This window comes from Cupressus sempervirens, chromosome 10 (genome assembly GCF_028749045.1).
Source record: "Cupressus sempervirens isolate cs-2001-9-10 chromosome 10, ASM2874904v1, whole genome shotgun sequence".
Lineage (NCBI taxonomy): Eukaryota > Viridiplantae > Streptophyta > Pinopsida > Cupressales > Cupressaceae > Cupressus > Cupressus sempervirens.
The window spans coordinates 524,681,173-524,708,475 of NC_143127.1; the positions used below are offsets into that span (position 1 = coordinate 524,681,173).

A 27,303-nucleotide genomic window follows, 5' to 3' on the forward strand; every position below is an offset into this window, starting at 1 on the left:
TGAACTAATTTGGACTGGGTGAGATGAAGATCACATCAACCAAATAGATAGTTGAGATAGGCCACTTGTCTCATGAACAAAATAAGCCACATGTAAATGTTGGATAAAAGTGCCACCAAGACAGACTAACTACAAAGAACATCAATGAAAAATGTCAACAATCTAGTGAGAAACTAAATCCATTCCCCTCCGTAGCCTACCTCTCCAAATCATTGATGTCATCCTCTTCAAAAACCACCTCAAATTCGCTTCAAATCAATAAAAATCAATTTGCAGGTGTTTGGAAGACTAATTTTCCCCGCTCAACAAAATACAAGTGAAGAAATGAGAAATGAATTTAGGTTGTGTGCCATTTTTTGCCTTTAAATGGTGTTATAAAACTATGACCAAGTTTTTAATAAAACCTCACTGTGTTTTTGGCCAAAACTTGATAAGCTTGACGAGCTTTTGCCAAAAATTTGGCAAGTCTTGGTGCCTATAAAAGTTATTAAACTTGTGAAGTGAGAAAACTCTACCAATTTTTGCAACCCAACAAGTACTCTTTTGATTTTGATAATGAAGAAGGGACTTTTGGAAAAATGTTTTTTTTTCTTAGCTATATGCTTATTGTATTTGTCGTTTTAGACTATTTGATCATTTATATGAACATCTCTTATAGTTATAAATACGTTCCCTGTAGTTATGATGGTTTTTTAAGTGATTATGTTTATTATTTATTTGTGCTAGGTTCCTTTTACTTATATTGTTAATATTTATTTTATTAAGAATTATATTAATTTACTTATTAATGTTTCCCTTATCTCAAATCCCTTGTATCATTATTATTAATTCTTTGACGATTTATTTGAAACCTTAGCTTCGTATTATAACTCTCTTAATAAAGTCATTTGGAAAATAATAGGATTTTTAAAATAAAGGCAACACATAAAATAATTTTATCTTGATTTGATTTTTAATAATTACCGTTAAAGGAGATGGACAAATAGAGAAATACATTAGAATCCACTAAACTACAATAATGTATGATGAATTTTAAAAAATGAACTTTAATTGAAAATCTAGATAATGAAAGAGAATAGTCTAATTCATCACAAAATAATCAAAATAGTTTATCTCGGAATGATTAAATAATTAAATAAATATTGTTAAGAACCATAATAAATGATGTTCAAATACAAGAATATCATACATTAGTACATTTGTCAAATAATTTATATATATGCCTATAAGAGTTGTAAAGGCTAGCATTAGAGGGTCATGACAGCCATTTGTTTGTTTTTGAACTCCTCGTATTTCATTTGGAAGAGAGATTTGGAGAGTTTGTTACAGAAAACACTTAAGTAAATTCATTGTTTGATTGTTGGTGAATTTAACATCTTTTGCAAGTTGCATGGTTTCTTGTCTCTCACTCAGAGTTGATTTTTTATTTCTAAGTTGCTAAATGAAATGAAGTATTTGATAAGAATGTTAATTATGGAATCAATATGTTCATACTTTTGATAGCTGGATGATTTCAACCTTTGTACAAAGTTAGTTTGAACTTGTGATAAGAAACTTAGCTTCCATTACTGTATTCTTTGTTTGAATGCTGGTGAATATTTGTGATGTGAAAAATCTTAGAATACCTTAGAAGATTGCATTGTTCTTGTGCAATTGTTGAATTTGGCGAAGCAAGGATAGGTTTCAGATTCCATTTTTTGTAGTCTCGTTTCCAGAGGCTCATAGGTCTAGTTTAGAGATAGAATAATTTTCCTCAACCTTTAATCTTTTTCATTTTTTTTAGATCTCAGGTGGAATATTTGTAGGTGCCTTAAAATCTCCTTCTGGTCACTTCCTTTCAATGTGTTTTCATCATATGGACACCAAAGACGTATTTTGTTGGGGAATATAATAGCAAAAAATGCCAAAACTAAAGTGAAATATTAAAAGTTGCATGGAATCTGTTTTAATTTGTCTCTATGTAAGTCTGTGCAAAATACTTGTGACAATAAAAATCACGGTTGATTCATGAGGAAAACATGTCAAGTTACTTGGCTTGACACACCCTAACTCAACATTTTGAGCTGGAAAACTCGTGGGTTGTGGTGAATAATCTAAGTACTCACTGAGTTTTCCTACAATGATTTGGACTTTGTTTCCCTTTCTATGTGCTTAATTTGGCATGGAATAGCAATATGTAATAACACCAACTGGTTATAATCTTGACAAACACTAAATTCTTTTACAATTTCAGTTGTTTGACATTTTGTCAAATACTTTGCAGGCAAGGTTGGATATCATTGTAGTAACCCAACTTTCTCTCACCAGCAACTGAAGATAGATGTTTTTGAATGTTTGCAAATTTATGATTCTTTACTTATTTTAGGATGTCAAAATCAGACATGTGGGAAATATGAAAGCAAATATAACATGTCATACTAATAACCAAATATGATGCAGTATTAGTTTGCAAATTTTATTTCATAATGCAATTAATTCCCAACTCCAGCTACAATTCCACTACTAAAGTCTAACTTGATCAAATGGAATGAACCTGATAGTTGACATGCTAGTAGCAGAACATATAGATTCAGTCCTCTCACTGTCCAGTATGCTCCTAATGGCTGCCACAGTGTGTCCCAATTGTGAAGTAAGCACATGTGCTCTTGCAGGATTGCACATGCCGAAAGACAAGAAACTTTTCTGTCAATTTGCAGACCTAGGCAGTACCAGATATGGCAGAGAGATATCACAGCCTGAATCAAGATAATGTGCAGTTGTGAGGCATCCTATATGCTGCACATTAATGCCACAGTAATGGAAAGAAGAACGAGGAAAATCTGCATCCTATGGTAGTCTTTTAGCAGGTGCCAAATTCAGATCTTGATCACCAAACCCCCTGCCTAGACGTCACCCGATTAGAGATTCCATACAACAGCACGTTACAGTAATGGCTCACCCTAAAGTAGCAAAATGTAATGCCACAGCCAGAATCGTTGGTATCTAACGTCCAGACACAGTTGCTTCAGTTGCCAGAATGTAATCTCGCCTAGAATGATAATATAGCAGCATTCAGATGTAGATATTCAAGTACCAAGCTGCAATTTCCCAAATCGCAACAAGGAAATGGCATTTCATAATCAGAAATGTCACTTGCTCACATGACAGAGCCAAGTGTCCCAACTTGCAGATATAAGATTGCAGTCACATTTCAGAATTTTATTATTAACTACTTCCAGGTAATGGTGTTAAGATGCTGAGATAAACTCACGCCCGACAGTAGTACAAATCACCTCACAAACAATCACCAAGTTCCTTAAAACAACTCCCCAATTTATAAATGCAGAATACGAATAACTTCAACATTCATTAATTTTCCTAGCCACAGAAGAAACGGCAATGAAAGACTAATAAATCTCAGAATTTAATCCACAATACCTCAGCTATGGATTAAATGCTCAATCCAGCTTCAAACCCTTATACCTCAGCAAGGGACTTGAAAACACCAAACTCAGAAACTCTCACAAGTCAACAAAAGCAAATAGACAAATTGGATGCTTTTCTCTCCAAATGGGCTCATATTTATATTGCAATTCGGCACATAGCTTACTCATTGCACTTCTCACTTAAGAAGCTTCATCTTCACAATTCCATTTTATAAGATTAAATAATATGAAGTGCCCTAATAATAATAAATCATTGTTAGTTAATAAATAAATATGAACCCATCAATAAATAATTCCATCCAATGTAGGTGATGACCAACTGCCAGCACCACCAACTTCACGGCCAAATATGGCAACTTCCCAAAATAGACTTGCTAAAAATCTATGTTACCAATTTGGATGCAGATTCACAAGCGGGTGCCGGATACGGGATTTTTTTTTGGGGGGAGAGGGGGGGGGGGGGGGGATGCGGCATGTGAATATATGTGTGTGTGTGTATATAGCTTGTAACTTCCCCAATACAATTCATATACTCAATAAGATTATAATTATAAAATATAGGCACAAGAAGTGGCTCTTTGATAATCTTTCCCAAATGGGGAGTCACATTTGAGACCTCAATTGTCTACATATGCCTACCAAAAACTCCATCTGATCAGGCCAAAACCTGTGTGCAGCAGGGCAACAAAGAGATCAATAATGCATAAGTAAATGGAGGTTTAGGTGCCCCCAACCATGCTGTGGTAATCACCCCCTGTTCTAAGTGTTGCAAAACCTAAGCCAATGGCATGGTCGTCCAACATCCCCAAATCTGGTGCTGAAAAGGAAAGAGGGAGAGAACCAGCCATTGGGATGCTGCATAGACTGAAATTAAGGACCTAGAGGGTGTCGCCACAAGTAGGAGCAATAGTAGAGATGAGGCTGCTAGAGGTAGGAAGGCCATGGCGAGAGGAGCTGCGATTGTGAGAAGATTACATTTCATGTATTATCAAATAGCTTGGGAAAGATTATCAAGCAGCCACTTCAGATTATAAAATACATACAGACACTATACTTCTGCAAACCGTGTGAACTCTACAACAATGCATGTTGTGCTCACCAGAGAGCAACCACTCTTGTATTGGCTTCTGCAAGCATCTGCTTCTACATCCCAGGGCTAGGCAGGTGCATTGGTATCTTAGCTAAAAATAGCAAGTCCACAACTGAGACTCTCAAATCCCGCTGTCATCTCACAAGGGTTGCAATGATGAAATAACCAAGCCATCTGCAGAAACCTGCTAAAAAATGGAGATATTACACAATAAGAATTCCTCGTTTTTATTAGTTTTTAGTGCTCTTAATTTGTTGTGCATTTCCCATTTTAAACCTATGTAGTTAAATCCTTTTTACATTTTCAATTTGTTGCATGTTTTTCCATTTTAAATTGAAAAGAATGTTGAAGAAAATTGATCCTTTGTGGAAAGAAAAGAAAGAAAAACATTTGTTTTACATGGTGTGTCAATAGATGGTTTACATAAAACTATATTTCAGACTTCACAAGTGCTTCTTGGGGATGATTTGGGACCCTAGGAACATTCTTGATTCTAGTTTGGATCAGCTTATTGGTTGAGGATTATACTGACATTGCTTGAGGACAATCTTTGGGCAGGGGTCTGATGACCCTATTTTTATGCCTCCCTTAGTGTTAGTTTAGCCACCAAGATTGTTCTATTGGCAGGGGTCCGTAAGCCAATGAGATAGATAGGAAATCTTGTCTAAGGATTGTGATGACATATTAGGCTTGGAGAGGCAGCTTGTCCAATCTTGGGTGGTTTCCTAGATTTTAGAAGGAATCCCTATTTTTAGGGATAAGTTGGCAATTAGCAAGGACACACTAGGGGGCCTCTGAGATCATCCTAGATACTAATAGCACAATTCCTATTTTCCAGGAGCGCTCCTAAATTTTAGGGCAGAACTGTCAGCTAGCTCACCACGGTTAGGCAACATCAATGGATAGGGACCTTCAAACAAAATACAATTTGTGATTCGGATGAGTGAGTTATGAATAAATTGAAAATAATTCTTAAGTATTTCCCTATGCTCCACGGAGTTTCTGGGATGGGGATGTTTTAGGGGATGGGGATGTGTTTTCGGTATGGGGACGAGTCAAAGCCAAAATTTAGGGGACGAGACCTTAGGGGACGACAATAAAAACATAGGGAATTCTTCTATATAGAGAGACAAAATTCAAGTATGCATATCATAACATTGGTAAATGATTCACCATAGACAATTTAGAAGATCAATACATGGAAAATTATCAAATGACAAATACTAAGTACCTCCATTATAAGATATCACATACATACGTGAAATCAGAATGGAATATCCTATATTATGCATGAAATCAGAATGGAATAAAGAGAAGTGCAACTAAAATAGTAAGTAGTAAATAGAAAAACTAAATGCAATCTTTCCTCACTGCTGCTACCACTGTTGCTCTATGTTTTTTTCTCCTTCTTAGCAAGTACATCATATCTTAAAATGAGCAGAAGAGTTAGTGTTGTAGTTTTTTAATGGGCAAATATAGTTTGCACATTTTTATTATGTCTTTAAGACAACTACGGACCCACACAAAAAGCAAAATTTACCGTTTTGCCTTTACCCGACTAGCTGGAAAAAAGGGGGCAGCTCAAAGCCATCCCTAGTTCTGCTGACTATCCCGAAGTTTCTTGCCCGAATTTTTTTGCCATTTTGGGGACGTTCCTGAATTTGGCAAGAAGGGGACAGCTTTGGGAGATGGCAAAAATCCGTCCCCGTTTCGTCCTTGGGACGGGTACGAGCCTAGAAGTTGCATGGGTACCTTGTCCCCCCCCCCTTTGCACCAGGAAAAGTTCGAACCGGTTTGCAGTTCTGGTATGGTTTGGACTTGGTTCGACCAGGGTATTGTTTTTGCCTTGCAGGTTCGAACTCGGGCAAAACCAGCACCAAAAAGTTCGAACCCGTAGTGAATTGGGCCTTGTGGAAGGCTGAAAAGTGCTTTTTTGGGGAAAAGTTAAATGTTTTTTGGCATCCACAACCCTACAAGTTGTTATGCATTGCTTTTGGTGGCTTGTCATTGTCATTTTATGCTTCCAAACAGGGTATCTTGTCAAATGTTTTGAATCTTTGATGTTGAAATTGATTGAATTATATGATGGTATGATCACTATGATTACAAGTTTAACTATTTATGTTGCTTAAATGTGTTTATACTACTATTCTACATTCTAATTTTAACCCATGCTTCATAAATATGTGTGTGTCTATATATATATATATTTAAAATTTTTACATGTTTTTGTACTAATGAACCGAAATGGACCCAAATCCCTTTCCAAAATTTTGACGAACTTGGCCAAACCGGCAACTTCGATCTTGGAACCAAACCCAAACCGACAACTTGGAGTATTTCCTAAGTTGGTTTTAATAAAAAAGAAGTGATTATTTATAATCAAGTATTATATAATAAAGTTTTGTAATATTGGGCCCAAGTCCCTAGGTATCAAGTTAAGTGAAAACGTAAGAGGGGGCCAAGTTTGTAATGAATAATGACCCCTTATGAAGTAATGTCTAAGAGGGGGTAAAAATATAATAGAACATTAGTTTGTGTCAAAAAGGTGGAAAAAGAAACCCTAATTCGAAATCGCTCTTGGAGGGAAAATTGAAAAGGCATAAAATGAAGTTTTGGAGGTTCTTTTTGGCATCTAGAAGTCTTTTGGGACTAAGATTTTTCTTGAAGGGTTTTCAGCCATTTTCAGCTTCTAAGAACATAAACTCCCAGAAGTTTGATGACCTGTAGGTGTGAAACAGCATCCAAGGGTTTCTAGTTGCATAGATCAGATAGATTTCATTTGGAAAGGAAGAAAAATCATTGGATCAGATTTTTATTGGGGCAAAAATCACATCAGTAACTTCTGATTGGAGGATTTTGAGGATCAATCTTCTACATATTAGTGGTTAGCTGCACTTTCTGTAGCATAATCATTACCAGATCTTGGTTAGACATGGCTTTCAGAATTACCAGGCAAAATTTTTAAGAAAAAACGCCTGCTGTAGCAGATCGGGTGATTCAGAGTTGTTGACAGTGATAAAATTGGGGTGTTTGAGCTTCCAGGGAGTCCAGCTCAACTGTACATCATCAGCAATTGATCTAGTGCCTGCAGGTGGACATGTGGCAAATCAATTCAGCAAATAACAGCAAGAAACATAAGTAAATAATCAGGCAGCTTCTTAGTGAAAATCGCCAATAGTATACGCAGATTGAATAGGGAAATGGGAGTGCAGTAAAAACTATAAGCAAGTCTGGAGCACATTACGTGACTGTGCATCTTCCAGGCAACAAAATAACACCTCCAGCAAGTGCCGTGGGTGGTCACACTCAGCTGTTAGACAATTTTCAGCCAAACTTTCAAACTTCTGCAACTGATTTCGATAATTCTGGGCATGAACAAACCATCTTGGGGCCAAACAAATAAATCTGAAGTATTCCCTGGTATGCCATCTATGTGTTGATAATATTCAGAAATTTCCAGAATTCTCTGATTTTAATTTAAGTTAATGTTTCTTCAGAATTAGTGATTTTCTTAGGATTAGAGTCAACATTTTATTTATCAGCATTGCAATCATTGTTTCAGAATTTAAAAAAACCAAAAAAATTTAAAAGAACTACAAAACTGAAGCTGAAAAAAACACAACTTCAAAAAATTCTGAAATCGCCTGTCAAAGTCAGCTTGGTCAAAAACATGAAACAGGTATGGTATATGAAATGTTCAAGTACCAAACCCAAGAAAGTCTAAGAGCTTAAAGAGTAGTATATAATGAATCCTTCTCATCTGAAGCGGCAAGACTGTATTGAAGTATGGAATTATAGTTTTTCTTAAATCAGCACTACTGTAGCTGTTGGACTGTAACCAAAATATATTTCTACTTTAAATTAATGATTCTCAATATTGCCATTTTGCTTTACATTGTATTGATGCTTTTAGTACATTGACATCGATCCAAGAACAAATAAACCAATATTGTAAAAAGAGAACTTTTCATCAACCATAATGAAGTTTTGAATTGTAAGATTCTCATGATAATATATTAATTTGATATTTCTGGCAGCTCTGACTGTATTTCTGAATTTATATTCTGTTTGGATGATTTATAAAACATATTTATCCTCCTCTCATGTCTGCAGCTAATAAAGACAATGAAGGGTATGGCTGAAAAAAATGGGGTCAATGTTTCATGGCTTTGGTTTTATCAGCTTTATCTCTAGTTGCAAGAACCAGAGAAGTGATAGGTCTAATATCATAATCTGGTTTCCAGAAAATTTAGCAAAGAATACTTCAGAGGCTCTCAGACATTACAAGGGATCATCACACATAAAGGGTCAGTTGGATGGTGCAGGAAATTTTGGAGAGGAGAAGCCTGAAAACTCTGGTATTCAGAGCAGCAGTCTGGTGTTTGGTTAATTTTTTTGCAAGGTTTCAATGTTCACTACAGCATTTGATCTTTTTAAACTTTTTGTAGCATCTAGGAAAAGCTGGGATCTGGAATGCAGGCAAGACTCATTCTTTTGCTGTGAAGTCTATGAATTTTATCTCAAAACATATGGACCCTATTTTGAGAATTTGCAAGGAAAATGTAAGCAATATGGCAATATTGCTCCAGAAAATGGGAAAGATAGAGTATTATCTGAGGAAGACTTTATTCCTGTTAATCTGCATACAGCAGTTGCTATGCTAGTGAGTGAGAAAAATTGACAGTATTATATGAGCCAGTTCATTTGTATTTGTCCTGCATCATAACTACATAATCATATCTTGGGTAATTTGCAGGAAAATCAGGCCAAAGAAAATCCAAGCTTCTTACAGGATGAAGCTCTTTGTTTCAACCTTGACAAGGAAGCAACAGAAACACTGGAAAGTTTAATGAGGTCATTTTCTTGCATCCTCATTGTGCTCAGATCCTCAATCTGAACTTTGGCATGCATTTGTTGGTTCAATTCTTAGATTTGAAATGAAATCACACATTAAAGCATTGTCCAAATTAATTACTTATTCGATCCAAACAAAAGTGGTCCAAGATTTGAACTGCATTTTATTTTAATTGATGTATATTTCTGATTTTTATTTTAAGGACACTAATAAAAAAGGCAATAAAGGAAGAATTTCTTCCTTCAAAATCAAAAAAAGATATAGAAATTTAAAGTAACTTACAGATTCATATTGATCTGTATGGTACAATCTCTGACAGAACAAAGGCAGATGTATTTTTTGCGTGGGCTTGACAATATGATGCATTCATGGATAAAGGGTCTGATGAAAGATCATCAGTTCATACAGCCCAAATATGGAAACTGAAAACTCAATGCAAGAGCACATAGAAATAACGTGACAAAGGCTACATGTAATTTAGAAACATGTATTAATTCATATTATAGAACTACATTTGATTTAGAAAGAACATGATCAAATTACCTCTCATGCAAAGATTACTAGGAGACTCATTGACAAATTCAACAAGGACCCTTCGTTGTGTAATGTCCCCTACTTAATGTGACCATCAGGGTCAATAGATTAGCCTATGACAGGAGCTTCCATAGTTTAATGAAGTGATTAGGGAGCTCATTTGGCAGTATTTTTAGGAGTTGCTATTTTTAGTAAATCAGTGGGAGTCAAGTGATATGGAAATTTGTAGTGTTCAGCTTGGTGGATTTGGTTGAGCTCTTTTCGACGAGCTATCATACATGGTATTCTGGGTTCGACTCTTATATGATTTTAATGCCAAAGTTAATTTACTTTATTATAAAGTGATAATTAAATAAGAGACTTGTTAATTAAGTCACTTTATTATAAAGCTGTTTTAAAAAGGTGTTTCTTATTTATCCCACATTGCTTATGCAAATGAAGTCGACTTCTTGGAGGACTTTATATTCTCTTGGCTGGAATGAGTTGGGGTTGCTTGGATGATATTACTATTATGCTATTGGTTTTCTGGGAAATCTAATTGTTGAGCTTGGAGGATGAAATCTCTCTTTGCTAGCATTCTCTTTGCTGTTGAAAGGCATAGTTAGGAGGATTATTGGGTGTTTTCATTCAGGAAACACAATGGGATTTATTGGTGATTTCACACATAATTTAAGAGCTTTGAAGTTCAGGTCATGCAGCCATGAATAGTGTTTGCTACAGTGCACGTGCATAGTGTTATTGCTATAGTGCGCGTTAATAGTATTTTTGCTACAATACTGTGAATAGTGTTTTTTGCTATAGTGCGCGTGAATAGCGTTTTGCTACAGTACCATGAATAGTGATTTTGCTACCGTGCCGTGAATAGTGCTGCTATAGTGCACGAATAGTGTTGCATTGAGTTTCTTGTCCGCTCTCGCCGGTTAAAGGTTGGGACGCTGTCATTTCATCTGCAGATCACTACAACATTTACTTCCAGGTTCCTTCCAGCATACTATTCATTTTAGGCATTGTAATTGTTAAATACCAGTCTAAATTTTTGCTGCAGCCTATAAGGCAACTGTATGTAAACATTTTTATTGCAAAATCAATATTTTATCAGCAAATAGGGAGGTTCTAGACTTTGCGTATTTATTGTTGTATGTTTGCTAAGTTTTTGTCAAAATGCCATGTTAAAAATAGCACTCTGATTGATAATACTTAGTAGTTTGCAAGTCTCCTCAAAAAAAGAAGAAAAGGGGTGGTTATTTTAGTGGTATTAGAGCCTTTAAGTCTTGCCATCCTATGGAGGCTTTACAGGGAATTTGGAACAGCTGGATGGAGGGAAAACTGTTTGATGAAATGTCAAAACACTGAAGTCAGAAATAAAACAGGTTAAGAATGTATGTTTGAGCATGCAACAAAGGCCATTAACTTCTACCATACCAGAGCAAGGCAACAAAGATTCAGACTCATAGAGCGAGCAGTCTAGTTTATCCGTGCAGGTGGACATAGAATCCAGTCATACAGACACAGAAGAGATATTCTTTGAACAAGAAAGTAGTATGGGTGACCAAGATGACAGGAATACAGGACTAGTCGGAGGCAGGAATGCCGGTCCAAATTAGGAGGAGGTAATGTTTAGACGGTTACTGGGGACATTAGAGGACGGGCAGCGTATGCTATAGGAGCATAATAGGCAAATGGATATGATGTTACAGCTTATGGCTAGATAGATGGGCATCAATTATAATCTAGGTGATGCAAACAATGGAAATGGGGGCAATGATAATAATGGAGGCTGAGGCAACAACAATGGTCCTGAGAATAACATTAATGGTAATAATAACGAACATGGCAACAATGGAAATGAGGCTGATAACTTTAGACATGTTGCACGCCTAGCTTGGACAGCAAGCTCGAGACCTCTTCTACCCACCTTCCCACCCAAAGATTCGGTTCAACCAGTAAACGAACCTCAGATTATCGAGTTACAGGGTCAGTTCAGAAAGGACTGGGAGGCTAGTGAATTGGAGATTTAGGAAGATATTTCCCTTAGAGATTATATGGACTTGAGGATGACACATGCCTAGAGCAGGAGGGAGAATTCAAAACTTTGAGCTTAGAAAGAAAATGGAAAACTTTCTTTACCTTATTATGATGCTTGAGGGAAGATGACTGCACAAGCTTGGGTGCAAAAGGTAGATACATACTTCCAGCTGAATCCTATGATTGAGGAGGATGCTATCAAGTATGTGGCTATTCATTTGGATGGTCCAGTGCATGAGTGGTGGCACCATGACATGGCAACCTTGGGGCATAATCAGATCACATCTTATGAGGAGTTCACTGAGAGACTCATAGAGAGATTTGATACCAAAGATTCCGAGTTACAGTTTATAAGTGAATTTTAGAGGTTCGCTGTGTTGGTTACAAATATTTTAGAGAGGAGATTAGTAGTGCTGTTTATGGACGGACTCTCGGATCCCTTAAAGGGTTGGGTCGAGGAACATGACCCAACTACATTATAGGAGGCTACTAAGAAGGCTTGTGACTTAGCACCTTCCTCTTTTAAGAGTAGATTTCAGCCTAGGGATTCACATACGAAGAAGGATAAGGTTAAGGACAAAAGCCTTTTTACCAAGATGCACAACCAAAAGGGGATAATAGGAAGTTGGATAATGACACCATGAATGAGTTGAGGAGGAAGAGGTTGTGTTTTCATTGTAGAGAGCCTTGGGACTTATCTCATAAGTGCCCTCCCAAGACTAAGGCAAATCAAATGGAGTATTTTTCAGCAGAGGAGTCACAATCAAAGGGGGAGGATCAACACTCTGATTTGGATGAAAGTAGCACTCCAAAGGGGAGCAACGCTCCTAAGGATGATAGGTCGTTGGCATGATTGACGAGGACTCAAAAGGCGATCACATTTAGGGTTAGGGGTACTATCTAGGGGCAGAAAGTGATCTCTCTCATTGATGCTGGGGCTACACATAACTTCATTAATGCATGGTTGTTAGCCACGAGAGGTTTACAGACCAAGGGGCATGCTGGGTTTAGAGTCATGGTAGCTAATGGTGACAAATTATTATGCACTTGGAAGATATCTAATCTTCACATCAAGTTTGGAGATGGCTATGAGTTGGAGGATGAGTTCTATGTAGTATACATGGGAGACTATGATGTCATCCTTGGCATGACATGGATGGCCTCGCTAGTTGAGTTCACACTCAACCTAGCAAAATTGGAGATGAGATTCCAACATGAGGGCATAACTGTTGTACTCAAAGGACTTTCAGATGGGAGCTGTAGAGTAGTCTTCTTGAGGAGAATGCAGAGACTTTTTTGGCATAATGACATAGAGTGGGCCTCATAATGTTTCATTATGCCAGCTCCATAGGAGCCATAGGTAAAGAATCATCCACTAGATATCCAGGAGATACTTGACAGGAACGCCAAAGTATTTGGTGATATTTTGTATGGGGTTCCTCCTGACAGGGGGATAGAGCATGTAATTGAGCTAGAGGAGGGAGCCAAACGGTCATGATTACTCGCTATTGTCATCCTAAGAAGCACAAGGATGAGATAGAGAAGGCAATTAAGGAGCTATCGGTGATGGAGCACATTAGGCTTAGCAAAAACCCTTTTTCTTTAGCAGTGGTTCTAGTGTAGAAGAAGGATGGGACGATGCACATGTGCATTGATTACAGGGCACTGAATAAGCAAACAATTAAAAACAAGTATCCTATTCCTAGGATTGATGAGCTGATTGATGAGTTGCATGGTGCACGCTTCACCAAAATTGATTTACGATCCGAATACCACCAGATCAGGATGAGAGCAAAGGACATTGAGAAGACAACATTCCGATGTCACTATGGCCACTTCGAGTTTATGGTTATGCCATTTTGGCTAACCAATGCACCCGCCACATTTCAGAGTTGTATGAACCGGGTGTTTAGGGGGCAGTTGAGGAGATTCGTCTTGAACTTTTTTGATGACATCTTGGTCTTTAGTAAGGCCTAGGAGGAGCACTTGCAGTATTTGGAGGAGGTGTTATCTATCCTGGATAGGAAGTCATTGTATGCCAAGGAATCAAAATGCGAGTTTGGCATGACTGAGCTCCTTTATCTTGAGCATATCATTAGTGTAGATGGTCGTCGGGTTGATCACAAAAAGATTAGAGTTGTTGTGGATTGGCCTACTCCCACAAACCTTACACAACTTAAGGGGTTCATTGGTTTATGTGATTTTTTTAGGAGGTTTGTTAGGGGATTCTCACAGATTGCCATACCTTTGACAAATCTCACCAAGAAAGGAGCCTTCACATAGACAGAGGCAGCACAGAGATGTTTTGACCACTTTAAACAGGTAATGTCATCTTGTCTGACTAGAGCTTATCGGATTTTATGAAACCATTTGAGCTTGAGTGTGATACTTCAGGAGATGGGATAGGGGCATTATTGATGCAAGAGAAATACCCCATTGCATTCGAGAGTAGGAAGCTCTGAGGAGTTAAGAGGAGCTATTCTATCTACGAGAGGAAAATGTTGGCCATAATGCATGCATTGGCCAAATTCTGATCTTATTTGGTAGGTGGGTGTTTTGTGATCAGGACTAATCACAATAGTATTAAACACTTCATGGGCCAACGTGATTTAATGACCGACTGCAGAAATGGGTTACCAAATTGCAAGCCTATGACTTTGTCATGGAGTTTGTCAAAGGTAAGAAAAATGTGATGGCTGATGCTTTATCTCGGAGACCTAACTTATGTGCTCTAGCAGAAATTTCAGGAGATTGGAGAGATTGTATTTTAGCGGAGTATGTAGGAGATGATTGGGCTTCTGGGATAGTTGCGGGCACGTGTCAGGATGATAGGTATGCGGTTTTGGATAGGTTAATTAGATTTTAGGACAGGATTTATTTGATTCCTACATCATAGTTTAGAGAAGAGATCTGGAGGGCATTTCATAATGCGCCCACAACTGGAAACTGGGGTCTTCAAAAATTATTGGCAGATCCGTGAGAGATTCACCTGAAGGGGACTCAAGGATGATGTGTAGAGATATGTGCGAGTGTGTGTGGTGTGTCAGCAAAATAAGTGAGAGCACACTTTTCTCGCAAGATTGCTTCAGCCCTTGCCTTTTCCCCAGAGGAAATGGGGAAGTATTTCAATGGATTTCATCACTGGGTTACCATGAGTGCAAGGGAGAGATTGCATCTGTGGTAGTAGATCGCTTGATGAAATTCACTTGCTTCTTTGCTCTAACATCCACTTACACAGCAGCACAGGTGGCAAACCTTTTCTTAAGAGAGATTCAGAGAGTGCGAGGTGTGTTAGCAAAATAAGGGAGAGCACACTTTTCCCGCAGGATTGCTTCAGCCCTTTCCTATTCCCGAGGGGAAATGGGAAGTGTTTCGATGGATTTCATCGTTGGGTTACCACGAGTGCAAGGGAGAGATTGCATCAATGTCGTGGTAGACCGCTTGATGAAATTTGCTCACTTCTTTGCTATTCCATCCATTTATACAGCAACATAGGTGGTAGATCTTTTCTTTAGAGAGATATTCAGATTACATGAGCTGCCTAGATTCATAGTCAGTGACCGGGATAGTAAATTTATGAGTGTTTCTTGGCAGGAATTGTTTAGGTTGTGTGGTACAAATCTTACACCTAACACTAGTTACCAGCTGTAGACAAGTGGGTAGATGGAGATTGTGAAAATGGGTGGAGGGATATTTGAGAAACTATGTGAGTGCATGACAGAGAGCTTGGGTTAGATGGCTGCATATGGGAGAGTACTATTATAGTACCACTTATCATATGTCCATCAAGATGACTTTTTTCATGACACTACATGTTTATGAAGCACATAGCTTTATTGATTTAGTTTTGGGGGACAACAGAGTGCCCAAAATGAAAGACTTATTGCAAGATAGTCAAGATATCTTGAAAGTGCTCAAGGAGAAAATACAATAGGCTCAGAATCAACATAAGTTGTATATTGATCAGCACAGGGTAGAGTGCAGTTTTGAGGTAGGGGATATGGTCTACTTAAGGCTACAGCCATATAGACAGTTGTCGCTCAAGAAGAGCAGAGCCGAGAAGCTGAAGCCTAGGTTTTATGGACCCTACAGAGTGATTCGCAAAGTGGGTGAGGTTGCCTATGAGATTGAGCTTTCGGAAGCCAATCGAGTACATAATGTCTTTCATGTGTTGAGACTTAAGAAAGCCATTGGTCAATGAATTGTGCCTTCTGCAGATTTGCCACCATTGGATGAGGGTAAGCTTGCATTGGTCCCTAAAGCTATTCTGGATACTAGAGAGAGGACTCTTAGGAATAGGGTAGTTAAGGAACTCTTGGTTAAGTGGAGAAACCTGTCAGAGGAGGATGCTACTTGGGAAAAAGAGTAGGTATTGCAACATCAAGAACTGAGATTGCTTGAGGACATGCAATTTCAAGGGGGGCGGATTGTAATGTCCCCTACTTAATGTGACCATCAGGGTCAATAGATTGGCCTATGACATGAGCTTCTATAGGCTAATGAAGTGATTAGAGAGTTCATTTGGTAGTATTTTCAGGAGTTACTATTTTTAGTAAGTCAGTGGGAGTCAAGTGATATTGAAATTTGCAGTGTTCGGTTTGGTGGATTTGGTTGAGCTCTTTTCGACGAGCTATCATACATTGTATTCTAGGTTCGACTCTTATATGATTTTAATGCCAAAGTTAATTTACTTTATTATAAAGTGATAATTAAATAAAAGACTTGTTAATTAAGTCACTTTTTATAAAGTTATTTTAAAAAGGTGTTTCTCATTTATCCCACATTGCTTATGCAAATGAAGTCGACTTCTTGGAGGACTTTATATTCTCTTGGCTGGAATGAGTTGGGGATGCTTGGATGATATTACTATTATGCTATTGGATTTTTAGGAAATCTAATTGTTGAGCTTGAAGGATGAAATCTCTCTTTGCTAGCATTCTCTTCACTGTTGAAAGACACAGTCAGGAGGATTATTGGGTGTTTTCATTCAGGAAACACAATGGGATTTATTGGTGATTTCATACATAATTTAAGAGCTCTGAAGTTCAGGTTCTGCAGCCATGAATAGTGTTTGCTACAGTGCATGTGAATAGTGTTCTTGCTACAGTGCGTGTGAATAGTGTTTTTGCTATAGTGTGCATAAATGGTGTTTTGCTATAGTGTGCATGAATAGTGTTTTTGCTATAGTCTTGTGAATAATGATTTTGCTATAGTGTCATGAATAGTGCTGCTACAGTGCACGAACAGTGTTGCATTGAGTTTCTTGTCCACTCTTGCCAATTAAATGTTGGGATGCTGTCATTTCATTTGCAGATCACTACAGCATTTACTTCCAGGTACCTTTCATCATACTGTTCATTTTAGGCATTGTAATTGTTAAATACTAGTCTGAATATTTGCTGCTGCCTATAAGGCAATTGTATGTAAACATTTCTATTGCAAAATCAATATTTTATCAGAAAATAAGGAGGTTCTAGACTTTGCGTAGTTATTGTTGTATGTTTGCGAAGTGTTTGTCAAAATGGCATGTTGAAAATAGCACTCTAATTGATAATACTTAGTAGTCTACAAGTCTCCTCATAAAAACAAAAAAAAGGGTGGTTATTACACATTGTGACTCAAATCGCAAAGCTTTATTGGATCCAATCCCATCAGATGACGTTTTCACCCTTTGGAACTTTCATGTTGCAGCTCAAGATATGTTCGAGAAATCCATGTCTTCAAGAGGACTAGGAAAAATGAAATACCAATATGAAAAGGAACTAGCACATAGCGCCCCATCTCTAGTTTCATTGTCCTTCGATGAGATCACAGACATGGAAATTGGTCATATTGACATGGCAGATTTCTTATAAAGGATTGAGACGTCTTCCCAACAAGACATATTGTGGATCAAGAGAAGTAACATTCACTTGGTGTCTTCCTTTCCCATGGCAGCCCTTGAGCCTGAGTTCGTATGGGAATGTGCAAACCATTTTGATGCCAAATCCATAATGGTCAAAGAAGTAGATGAGAAAGTTGTTTTCAGCCTACATTTAGATGTGATAGAGAAGATTTTCAAAGTTTGCAAGAGTCTGTAGTGCGTGGATTTAACCAAAGAGAAATCTTTGCAGCCATGGAATGAGAACAAGCTTGATTACATCAAGCATTCTAACGACAAGTGGTTGATCAACAAGAGAGAAAATTTGTCTAGATGGCCCAAAGTAATGCACATGACTGATTTCTCCCAAGAAGTCAATGAGTTGATCACTCATCTGAGCATAGTTTGTAGCCTTAGAGAATCCAATCGCTTTGAGCTATGGATGTATAAGTCCATCTACCAAATTCTTGAAAGGAGAGAACACATCTATTGGGGAGATATCATAAGTACAACAATATGTGAACAATTGGATAATGTGAAGATCTCTATCTCATTCCACATGAATTCTTATCTGGTTCACATTACTGCAACTATGGGGACATTCTCAGTGCTCTCCACCAAGGGAGGTAGCGCCCTAGTTCCTGTTTGGAGCTATCATGAGTAGTTCACTCTTACACAGAGTAAGTACCACTACAAGAGGGTACAAGAAACCTTTTGTTAAATATAGTGGATCTTTGATAGATAAACGATTACAAAATAATGGTTGCAGATAAGTTCTAATTTGAATTATGCAGAATATAAGTACTTATCTCTAACTATGACTTGCAGCAAAATATTTGATTGTCTTCCTCCTTCAGCAGTAGTCAATGCACTGGATTGCTGTATAACAAAATAGGTGAAGATGATAACAGTAATATTTCACAATATTGATGTTTCTCTGCAGGTACTTGTATGCCTTATATTGATGTTTTTCCCTGCGGCAGTGAGTAAGTATATATAGGCAGTGGAAAGACATGACTCCTAAGAGTCATGTCTCTACGTGGCCCAAGAGCCACGTAGGGACATGCCTCTTCAGAGGCATGTTAGTTAAGATAACTGCCAAAACAAATTCATAAGCCACCGCCCGATAATAAATCAAGGGCCCGATAATTATTAACACTTGATAGAGGCAAAGCACGAGGGTATGAAACCTGATACAAGCAGGACATTAAAGTCGCTGATAATATGAAGCCCGACCATTATAAGTTGGTCAATAATATGCTTTCTTCATTGTCAATAATTTTGATGCATGGCAGAGGTGTAAGTATACGTATATGCATGCATATGTCAATATGGATATATGCACGTATGCTTATATCTCTGTGGTGCATAGAAGACAGTGGTAACATAATTCAGATGCTTATATCTCTGTGGTGCATAGCAAATAGTGGTAAGATAAGAGATTCATGTTTTGCTTCTTCTGACGCTAAACATTAACACCTTCTATGGGCATTTCAAGTGTCGCTTTGACAAATCTTTGGCTACAAAGAGGGTGTTTGAGGAAGCATGGGAAAAGGTAAGTCAATATGGGTGTCTATTCTTATAGTTCCCAATTCACCTTTATGAGAGTTGACTACTTTGAAGGAGAGCCCTACACTTTATCGAGGTATCCTATTGATAGGATTATCCTCATAGCTGATGGCGGTGCAGGTGTATTAAACCAGTCAACACAAGCCAGGATTTGGGATCTCATCTACGAATCCTTTTTAGATAGGCAAGAATTCATTGACCACAGTGCACAAAGCCAAGGTTATGGAATTTGAACTTCAGCTAATCACATTGAAGAAGTTCAAATCCAGGGCAGATTTTGATTATAGGGGCATCGACTCCAAAATGAAGACGACATTCGCCCATGTTCACCTCATGGAGGATGCTTAGATAGATGTGACCAAAATAGACTATAGCTTGTTCACATTACAACAAATTGTCGATCTCAACTTAGTCCCTATTCCTGAAGGGGTTGAGGATTATGACATGACCTTAGACCAAGAATATCACAGTAGTTAAGCTGAGGAGCTTCTTCCTACCCCCATTCTATGGCAGCAAAAGGAATCAACCCCAATATTTTACTGGTTTCAATTTATCTTGATGAACACCAATTCATGGCTGAAAAGTAAGGAGCTAAAAAGGATAAAGTTGAAGGCTAGTGTGGATTGAAACCATTTTGGTCCTATGGGCAGGAAATATTAGGTTCAAGGTAAGAAGAAAGACGATTCGTTCACCTTAGAGCGGGAAAAGAGTTTCAAATTGAAGCTCAAGGGAGGAAAGGCTGTCATTCCAACATCGCATTCTTCTCTAGCTTCTGTCAAAGCACAAGAATCAAATGAGGAGGAAGAAGTAGTGATCCTTTCTCCTCACAACGACCAAGCAACTGAGAACCATCCATCCTGAACCTTTCTTAGCTGCATTGGATACTAATGTGGATTTCTTCTGTACAATGTTCACACTCACCATTCCTATTTCCGAAGTGAACACCTCGACATTGCTTATCTCTAATGCGGCTCCTTCCGTTCTCACAACGAAATAATGTGAAAGTTTGGAGACTGTGTTTAAAGCTTTCTCTAATTTCTCGACTCTCACAGAGGAACAAGTTTCCCAACTTGATACCTCACTTGCAGGGTTCAAAATGTTTATGTCAGGATCATTGCAAAGAATGCCCATGGCTATATCCATGCAAAACGAGGCCTGTACTATGGCAACAAAGATACAATCAAGATCAATGTATGCCATAGCCACCATCCTAGTCTCAACTAAAGAATATTTCAGCTTATGAGCATGGTTGGGCAATATTACTATGAAGAGGAGGAAGATCAAGTTACCAATAGATGACCTTTTTCCAAAGAAGAACAAATCCAAACTTCTAGAAGTAAGGCAGAGGTTGTCCAACGAATCCTAGTTTATTCTGAGAAAACCAAGTATGCTGAAATTGTAGAACCTTTAGTGGAGAAGCCGCCCAAAGAGCTTCATCTCTCAGATTGCAAGTTCATAAAAAATGAACTTGGAAGGTAGTCGCAAGTGAGATGCCAAGAGGATGCACAAGATGTAGTTTCTACCTTGTCCAAATGAAATAATGAACTCTGGGAGAAGAACCAACTCAAGTTGGAGAATGCTCGCCTTCCTGAGATCATTCACCAACAATCTTCACTATCTGTTGTCACCACACCACATTCAAAATAGGTGAATCGGAGGGCTGAAGTGGCAAAGTCTTGGTTGAACAAATCATCACAAAGGGAGTTTAGTCCACAAAGACATGCTAAGTTCTTGAACGTCTCAGAGGTACTGAAGAAAGGCTTAATGATATGCTTTCTTCCTTCAACCAAGAACTAAAAATGTTGGACGAAGATCTGAGCATATGGGACAAAATGTTAGATTCTGACCTGGATGTCTTGGTCATATATGATATCATCCCATCTACAGACTTGTGCTATGAATACCAAGGGCTCATGGGTCATAAGGCTTGAGTAATCGAAAGGTTGGTAAAAGAGGTACAAGAAGCCCTTAGAAGCTGCAATATTGTGGAAATTGACATTTTGAATGATCTAAAGCAATTGAGGATAGAGGAAGACATGACTTCAAAATTCATTGACAAGGTCAATGCTAAATTTGAATCAGATGAACTTAGAGTACAGGTGATGAATAGGTTCTCAACCTACAAGTTTTCAGCAAAACACATATGGGAGTCTATTTCATAGAACTACCAAATTGTCAAGAAGTGTCACAACACTGTAATTAAGGTGAATGCAAATATATAGCAGATGGGAATTCCAGATCCTTCAATGCTTCATGATTGCATTATGAAATACAAGGAAGGCTTTGGCTGACAATCTTTAAGATTGATTCAACATTTTTCAGTTTTTTCTTCAAGTTTGTTCAAATATTTTCAGCTTTGCAGTTTCAAAAGATATGTTGTGTGTAATCCATTTGCATGTAATCCGATTACACATATCTTCAGTTATGTAATCCAATAAATTTCTTTCTTAGTTTGACTTAGTCAAGGCGGTTGAGTTTCTCCCGCTTGTTTTCTCCATTTCTCTCTTACTCCTTTGTCTATGTAAAGGAGTGCCCTTCATTGTAAATGATCATCTTTTTTATATACAAGAGAGCTCTGCCATTTTTGTGCAAACATAACTATGATTTGTTGTACAATTTGAAAGAAAAGTGAATATAAAGAGCATTTTGAGTTGACGCTGTGTCTAGAAGCAATTGTGGTAGATCAAATTGGAAGCTATGATTGTAATTTGTGTTTGCTATCTTTTGGTTCATGTTAATCTTGTGTAAATTTGGAGCAAAGTGAGTACAAGAAGCAATTTGTTTTGAAGTTGTGATTGGAGGCAGTGATTGTAATACAAACTAGAAGTTATGACTATAGTATGTATTACTGTCTCATATTCATGCAAGTTATTGGAATTAAGTTACTTTCATAATTCTGAACTAGAATAGCTTACAGGCCTAGAATTCGGAAATCATCTACTTCTGGAAGTCTGTGTGCCCCAATAATAGTGATTTTCTTCAATAATATAGAAAAAATAGAATAGATCTAAGCCAATACGCTTTCGATCAGCCTGTGAGTTGGTGTGGGGATGTTAGTATCACTGTTTACAATTTTAGGATAGAAGTGTAGTTAAGAGGTCCATCTTGTCCATTATCCACTCCGCAAGTAAGTGGATTCTTTCTTGAAACAAGAGGAAAGAATATTAGTAACAACCTTTTAAAGTACCTCTAAACTTCTTGCTTACCTTGAGTTGATCCAAGGAATAGTGAGAAGGGGGAGTGTTCCCTTTAAGGTAGGAAAGACTTTGTCACATACAATGTGGCTGGTAACACCATTTTGCAAGAATGCTTGTACAATTGTCATTTGCAAAACATCCACTCAACAAGATCAATTGTTGACAACTCTTAACATTTTACTCCTATAAACTATGTGGAAGCTGTGAGGAAATTAATGCATAGCAAAGTTTGATAATATAAAGGAACCCAAGATTCATGATGTGAATCTTTTCTGTCTACCTTAGGTTGTAAACCTAAATGTATCTTTGGAAGCACAATATAATTCTTTGGTGAAGATTAAATAATAATTAACATAGACTTGAACTTGGATGATCCTACGTAAGTACATGGCATCGCTTTCCTAGTTTCAGTGCATAATTTGTAAAATATATCTGGTTGATACAACTATCAATATTTTTACAACTTATTTACTTAGTTATGCTCACCAAAGCTATTGAGTTTATGGGTGTACACCATTTACTTAGAGACATTTTAAACTAAAATTGCAGGTATGGGCCTACAGAAGCTTCAATATTAGAGGTGAACTTTGATGGAGATGCAGATATTAAATGTTTCAAAGAGCACATCAATACTGTAGCCAAAGAACTTATTCTAAATGGCAGTTTGTCTGATACCGAGGAAGAATTTCAAGGCACAAACTTGATCCCACAAGAAGATCAACATGCTACATGTACTTCTGTTTCAGATAAGGTTAACACAAGATTGTTTATACACTTAATTTTCTTGTTTATTCTGTGTATCTGGCATATTATAGATGGCTGCATCTGTAGCATTTAAAAGAGCCTTTAAGAGTTATAGATGTTAGGATACTCTAATTCTTTTACTGTGTCAGAGTGTTCATCTGAAATTGTGAAGAAAAGGTAATTGAAACGAGAGAAGATTGGCATATTAAATGGCATGCATGACAAATATATACTGCATATTATTTGAAATAGAAATTAATTTTAAGTCTAAGCATGATATTTACAACATTTTAGGATGCATAACGATGATGCCATTCAGACTTTGATCTTGTGGACTCAGGTCTTTGATTATACTGTCAATGTTGGTAAAGTATCTTCCTTGGAAGAAAGAGAACAAAGTATACTAACTGAGGTGCTGACCAAAAATGCAAATGATAATTCCACATCTTGGGAAGATATTGAAAATGAAGAAAATATTTATAGTTCTTTGAGGAAGGAATCTCTAGGTCTTGAAGTCCAAAAGAATGGACCTGCTAACCACTCCAAGCATTTTGATTTGGGTTTCACTGAACAAACTGGGAGCCAGAAGATTTCTGGAGAACTAAAACAGGGAGGTGGCATGGTCCGGAGTAATTCTAAAACAAATTTCTTTGAAGATATAGACCCTATCGAGGAGTTTGATGAAAATGAACCAGTCAAATTTAATTATGATATACTTGCAGAATCTTCTTCAGTGATCGAGAATACTGATTCATATAGCAACTGTGAGTTTAAAATCTCATTTTCTATTTTAGTATAATATATAATGTTTTCTTTGCATAGCTATTGTATTTACCTAGACATTATTTTGAGGATTCAATGCTTTATTTGAGCTTGTACATGGAGAGCAGATATGTTGGCACATGAAGCCTCTTTTTGCTCTAGTCAATCTCTAGAAGTAAGTAATCAGAACTAATCATCTGGATTCTTCTGTTCCACTTTCCTATTTTTTATCTTTAGTATAATCACCTATCATGTTGAGTGATCTATGAGACAATTCATGCAATAAATTTAAATTCTCTTATGATATTTTTATTTTTTCTCAAGTGATCAACATTTTAAAAGAATGTTTGTCGTAGGATCAATGGCAAGCTTTTAGGTGAAGTGTAGAAAGGTTAAGGAACTGGTGGATGATCCTTTTGGTTAAAATTAAACTGACTTTGAAACTGGTATTTTCTATTTACAGACTTGTCCTGTTGAAGCTTTTGGCATACACATGAGTTCTATGGATGTGGCCAAATTTCACTATGCAAAGGCAAAGAAAAATAAAAAGAAGGCTCAATGGTAAGAATTTGTGACAAATGTCTGATGAGGGATGATATGTTTGTCTTTTCTCTCAAATGATATATGATGCGTGGTATCTTATGAATGTTAATTGGAAGAAATAAATCAACACTATTTCTTAAGTTTTATTCTCTTGAACTGTTTCTAGATTTGAATAATGATGAGGTAGATGCAATTATTTACAACACAGATTTGAAGAATCTTGAAATGGCATAGGAATGGTTGGACTGACTTTTATTGTGTTTTCTTATATTGTTAGTCAAATGTAGGGTATTGGTTAAATAGGACACGCTAGTAGTCAGTGGGCATCAACATAATGTATATAGATAAATCATTGTTAAACATTTAACGAATATATATCTCCTTGTAATAGGGAATTGATGCAGGAGCATCTTGGGTCTTAGAGGGATCTTGCATTAACCAAACCTAAAATTTAAATTAAAAAAAAAAAAAAAAAAAAAAAAAAAAAAAAAAAAAAAACATATATATATACATATATAGTTTTCTGTACCAGTCTATTGTTCCTGAAGTAGCCATTGCTGCTATTGGTGTTGTGTTATGCGTAGTTAACATGATGAGGAGGAACTGTCCTTGATTCTCCTCCTAAGAGCGAAGGCCTTGATCATTTGTATTTGTATTTCTCGAGTTGCGTGTTTCATTCTAGCAAGGCGTGTTGTTTCTTTTGGCATGGTTTCTTATGTTAACATGACGTGTTGTGAAGTTACGAGCCAATTCCTAGGACACGTGTGGATCCACCTTCAAGTGCACATTGCTTTATGTTCCATTTAGAGTCGTTTTGGTTTACTCTTCCTAGGTTGGACCTATAATTTAATTAAATGCTTGATTAGCTGACTATATAACAAGCTTGGTTAGAGATAGAAGAGGCAGGGAGAAGATACATGATATATGGAGAAGCAAGATAGGATGCGAATTTGGATTCTAACTTCATAAATTCATTGTATATGTTGGAAACCCGAAAGGCCTCATAGCTGAGCTTGTTGACAGACTTCTTTTAATTATTACATCAGTTTGGCTGCCAATTGCCGAGTCTTATATGGATCATGTTTCCATTGTTTCATGTGATAATTATATTGCTTCCGTGTGTAACTCTATAATGAATATCAGAGCGAGTTGTGTCTTGTGGATTGGATCGTGGGGAACCTTATTGGATTGGTTGTAGGGTGGCAGGTGTGAGATCTGACCTATAACTTGTAGAAGGTTACGATCTTGTAGGAACTATTGTCAAGAAGTTCGTGGAAGAGGAAATGTTGATAGTGCTATAATGGATATGTTGAGGCAGATTGCAACCAGACTTAAAGCTATGGAGACAATCCAGAGAAGAGGAGTACATCATGAAGATGTTAGTGACAAGTAAGAAGCAATACCTAACCCTAATCCTGAACTTGAGGTTGAACAAGATTAAGAAAGTCTTCTGAGAGTTTTGTCTAGAGAAAATGCTAGACCTGCTGTTCAAGTTGCTTGCTATGATGAAGAACCTAATAAGACTGATGTGGTATTTGATTGGATCTTTGAAATAGAAAAGTATTTTCAGTATAAAGCTACTCCTGATAATAAGAAGGTTAAGATAGCAGTGCAAAGTTGAAAGGTCATGCATCTCTTTGGTGGGATCATTTGCAAGCTGATAGACATAAGAGAGGAAAGGAAAAGATGAAGACATGGATAAAAATGCTTGGAAAGATGAAAAACAAGTTTCTCCTTGCAGACTACCAGGTTAGTTTGCTGAGGAAGATGCAAAATGTAAGGCAAAAAGACATGAGTATGAAGGAATATACAAACTAGATACCAAATCTGGGCATGTGAAATCGTGGATGATGAAGTGGAAAAGGTGACTAGATACCTAAATGGCCTAAGAATATCAATTCAAGATGATATCAACTATGTTAAGATGGATAGTGTGGAGGAAGCATATCAATTTGCTTTTGTAGGTTGAAGAAAGATTGACAAAGAAACATGATCAAAGACAGAGAGGAAGAGTTGGTAGATTTCAAAGAAGCAGACTCAAAACTTATGGAGAAAGTAGTAGATTAGACAATATAGTGCAAGAGAAAGGATGAGCATGTTGGTAAAAGAGGTAATTACTCTAGAGGGAGCTATACTGGTTACTCTAGGAATAACAATAATGGAAAAAGCGAAGAGAGATCTTGGTTTAAGGGTACTTGTTACAAATGTGGAGAAGGTCATAGAGCTTTTGAATATACTAACTCTGGAACGAAAGCTCGAGGTATAGCAGAAATACTTTGGCTTGTGAATAACTTGATGAAACATCTAATGAACCTGAAAAGGGTGAGAAGAGTCTTGTGGAATGAAGAAACTGATGAAGAACTAGTTTTGAGAAGAAGTTTATTCAAGACTAGATATAAGATTGTTAGAAAATGTTGCAAGGTAATCATTGATAGTGAAAGTTATGATAATTTGGCATCTAAAGAGCTAGTTAACAAATTGAAGTTGCAGAGGTTGAGACACCCTAAGCCTTACCATGTTGCTTGTATCTAGAAGGAGCATAAATTACTTGTAAGTGAACAATGCCTTGTCAAATTTAAAATTGGGAATTGTCATGATGAAGTCTTGTGTGATATTGTGCCTATGGATTGTTGTTATATTCTTTTGGGAAGACCTTGGTAGTACGACAGACAAGCTTTGCATGATGGTAGATTGGT

The 27,303-nt window shown here is 37.2% G+C and overlaps 1 protein-coding gene and 1 long non-coding RNA gene across 4 annotated transcripts in view; one reads left to right on the forward strand and one right to left on the reverse strand.

Moving 5' to 3' along the window:
* LOC149534953 (uncharacterized) overlaps window positions 1-27,303 on the reverse strand; it is a 228,990-nt gene that overhangs the window by 89,212 nt on the left and 112,475 nt on the right. The gene's annotated exons all lie outside the window — the stretch shown is intronic.
* The window catches only part of LOC149534954 (uncharacterized), a 213,763-nt gene that overhangs the window by 74,900 nt on the left and 111,560 nt on the right, over window positions 1-27,303 (forward strand). For 2 of the 3 annotated variants that reach the window (XM_089804696.1, XM_089804697.1), the window contains exons 3-10: window positions 8,632-8,650; window positions 8,763-8,876; window positions 8,967-9,181; window positions 9,275-9,372; window positions 23,108-23,309; window positions 23,643-24,066; window positions 24,193-24,239; window positions 24,528-24,625. In XM_089804696.1, the coding sequence (XP_089660822.1) occupies window positions 8,632-8,650; window positions 8,763-8,876; window positions 8,967-9,181; window positions 9,275-9,372; window positions 23,108-23,309; window positions 23,643-24,066; window positions 24,193-24,239; window positions 24,528-24,625 (1,217 nt within the window). Of the gene's footprint in view, window positions 1-8,631; window positions 8,651-8,762; window positions 8,877-8,966; window positions 9,182-9,274; window positions 9,373-23,107; window positions 23,310-23,621; window positions 24,067-24,192; window positions 24,240-24,527; window positions 24,626-27,303 lie in introns of all 3 variants that reach the window. The other variant, XM_089804695.1, reaches the window with a different exon arrangement.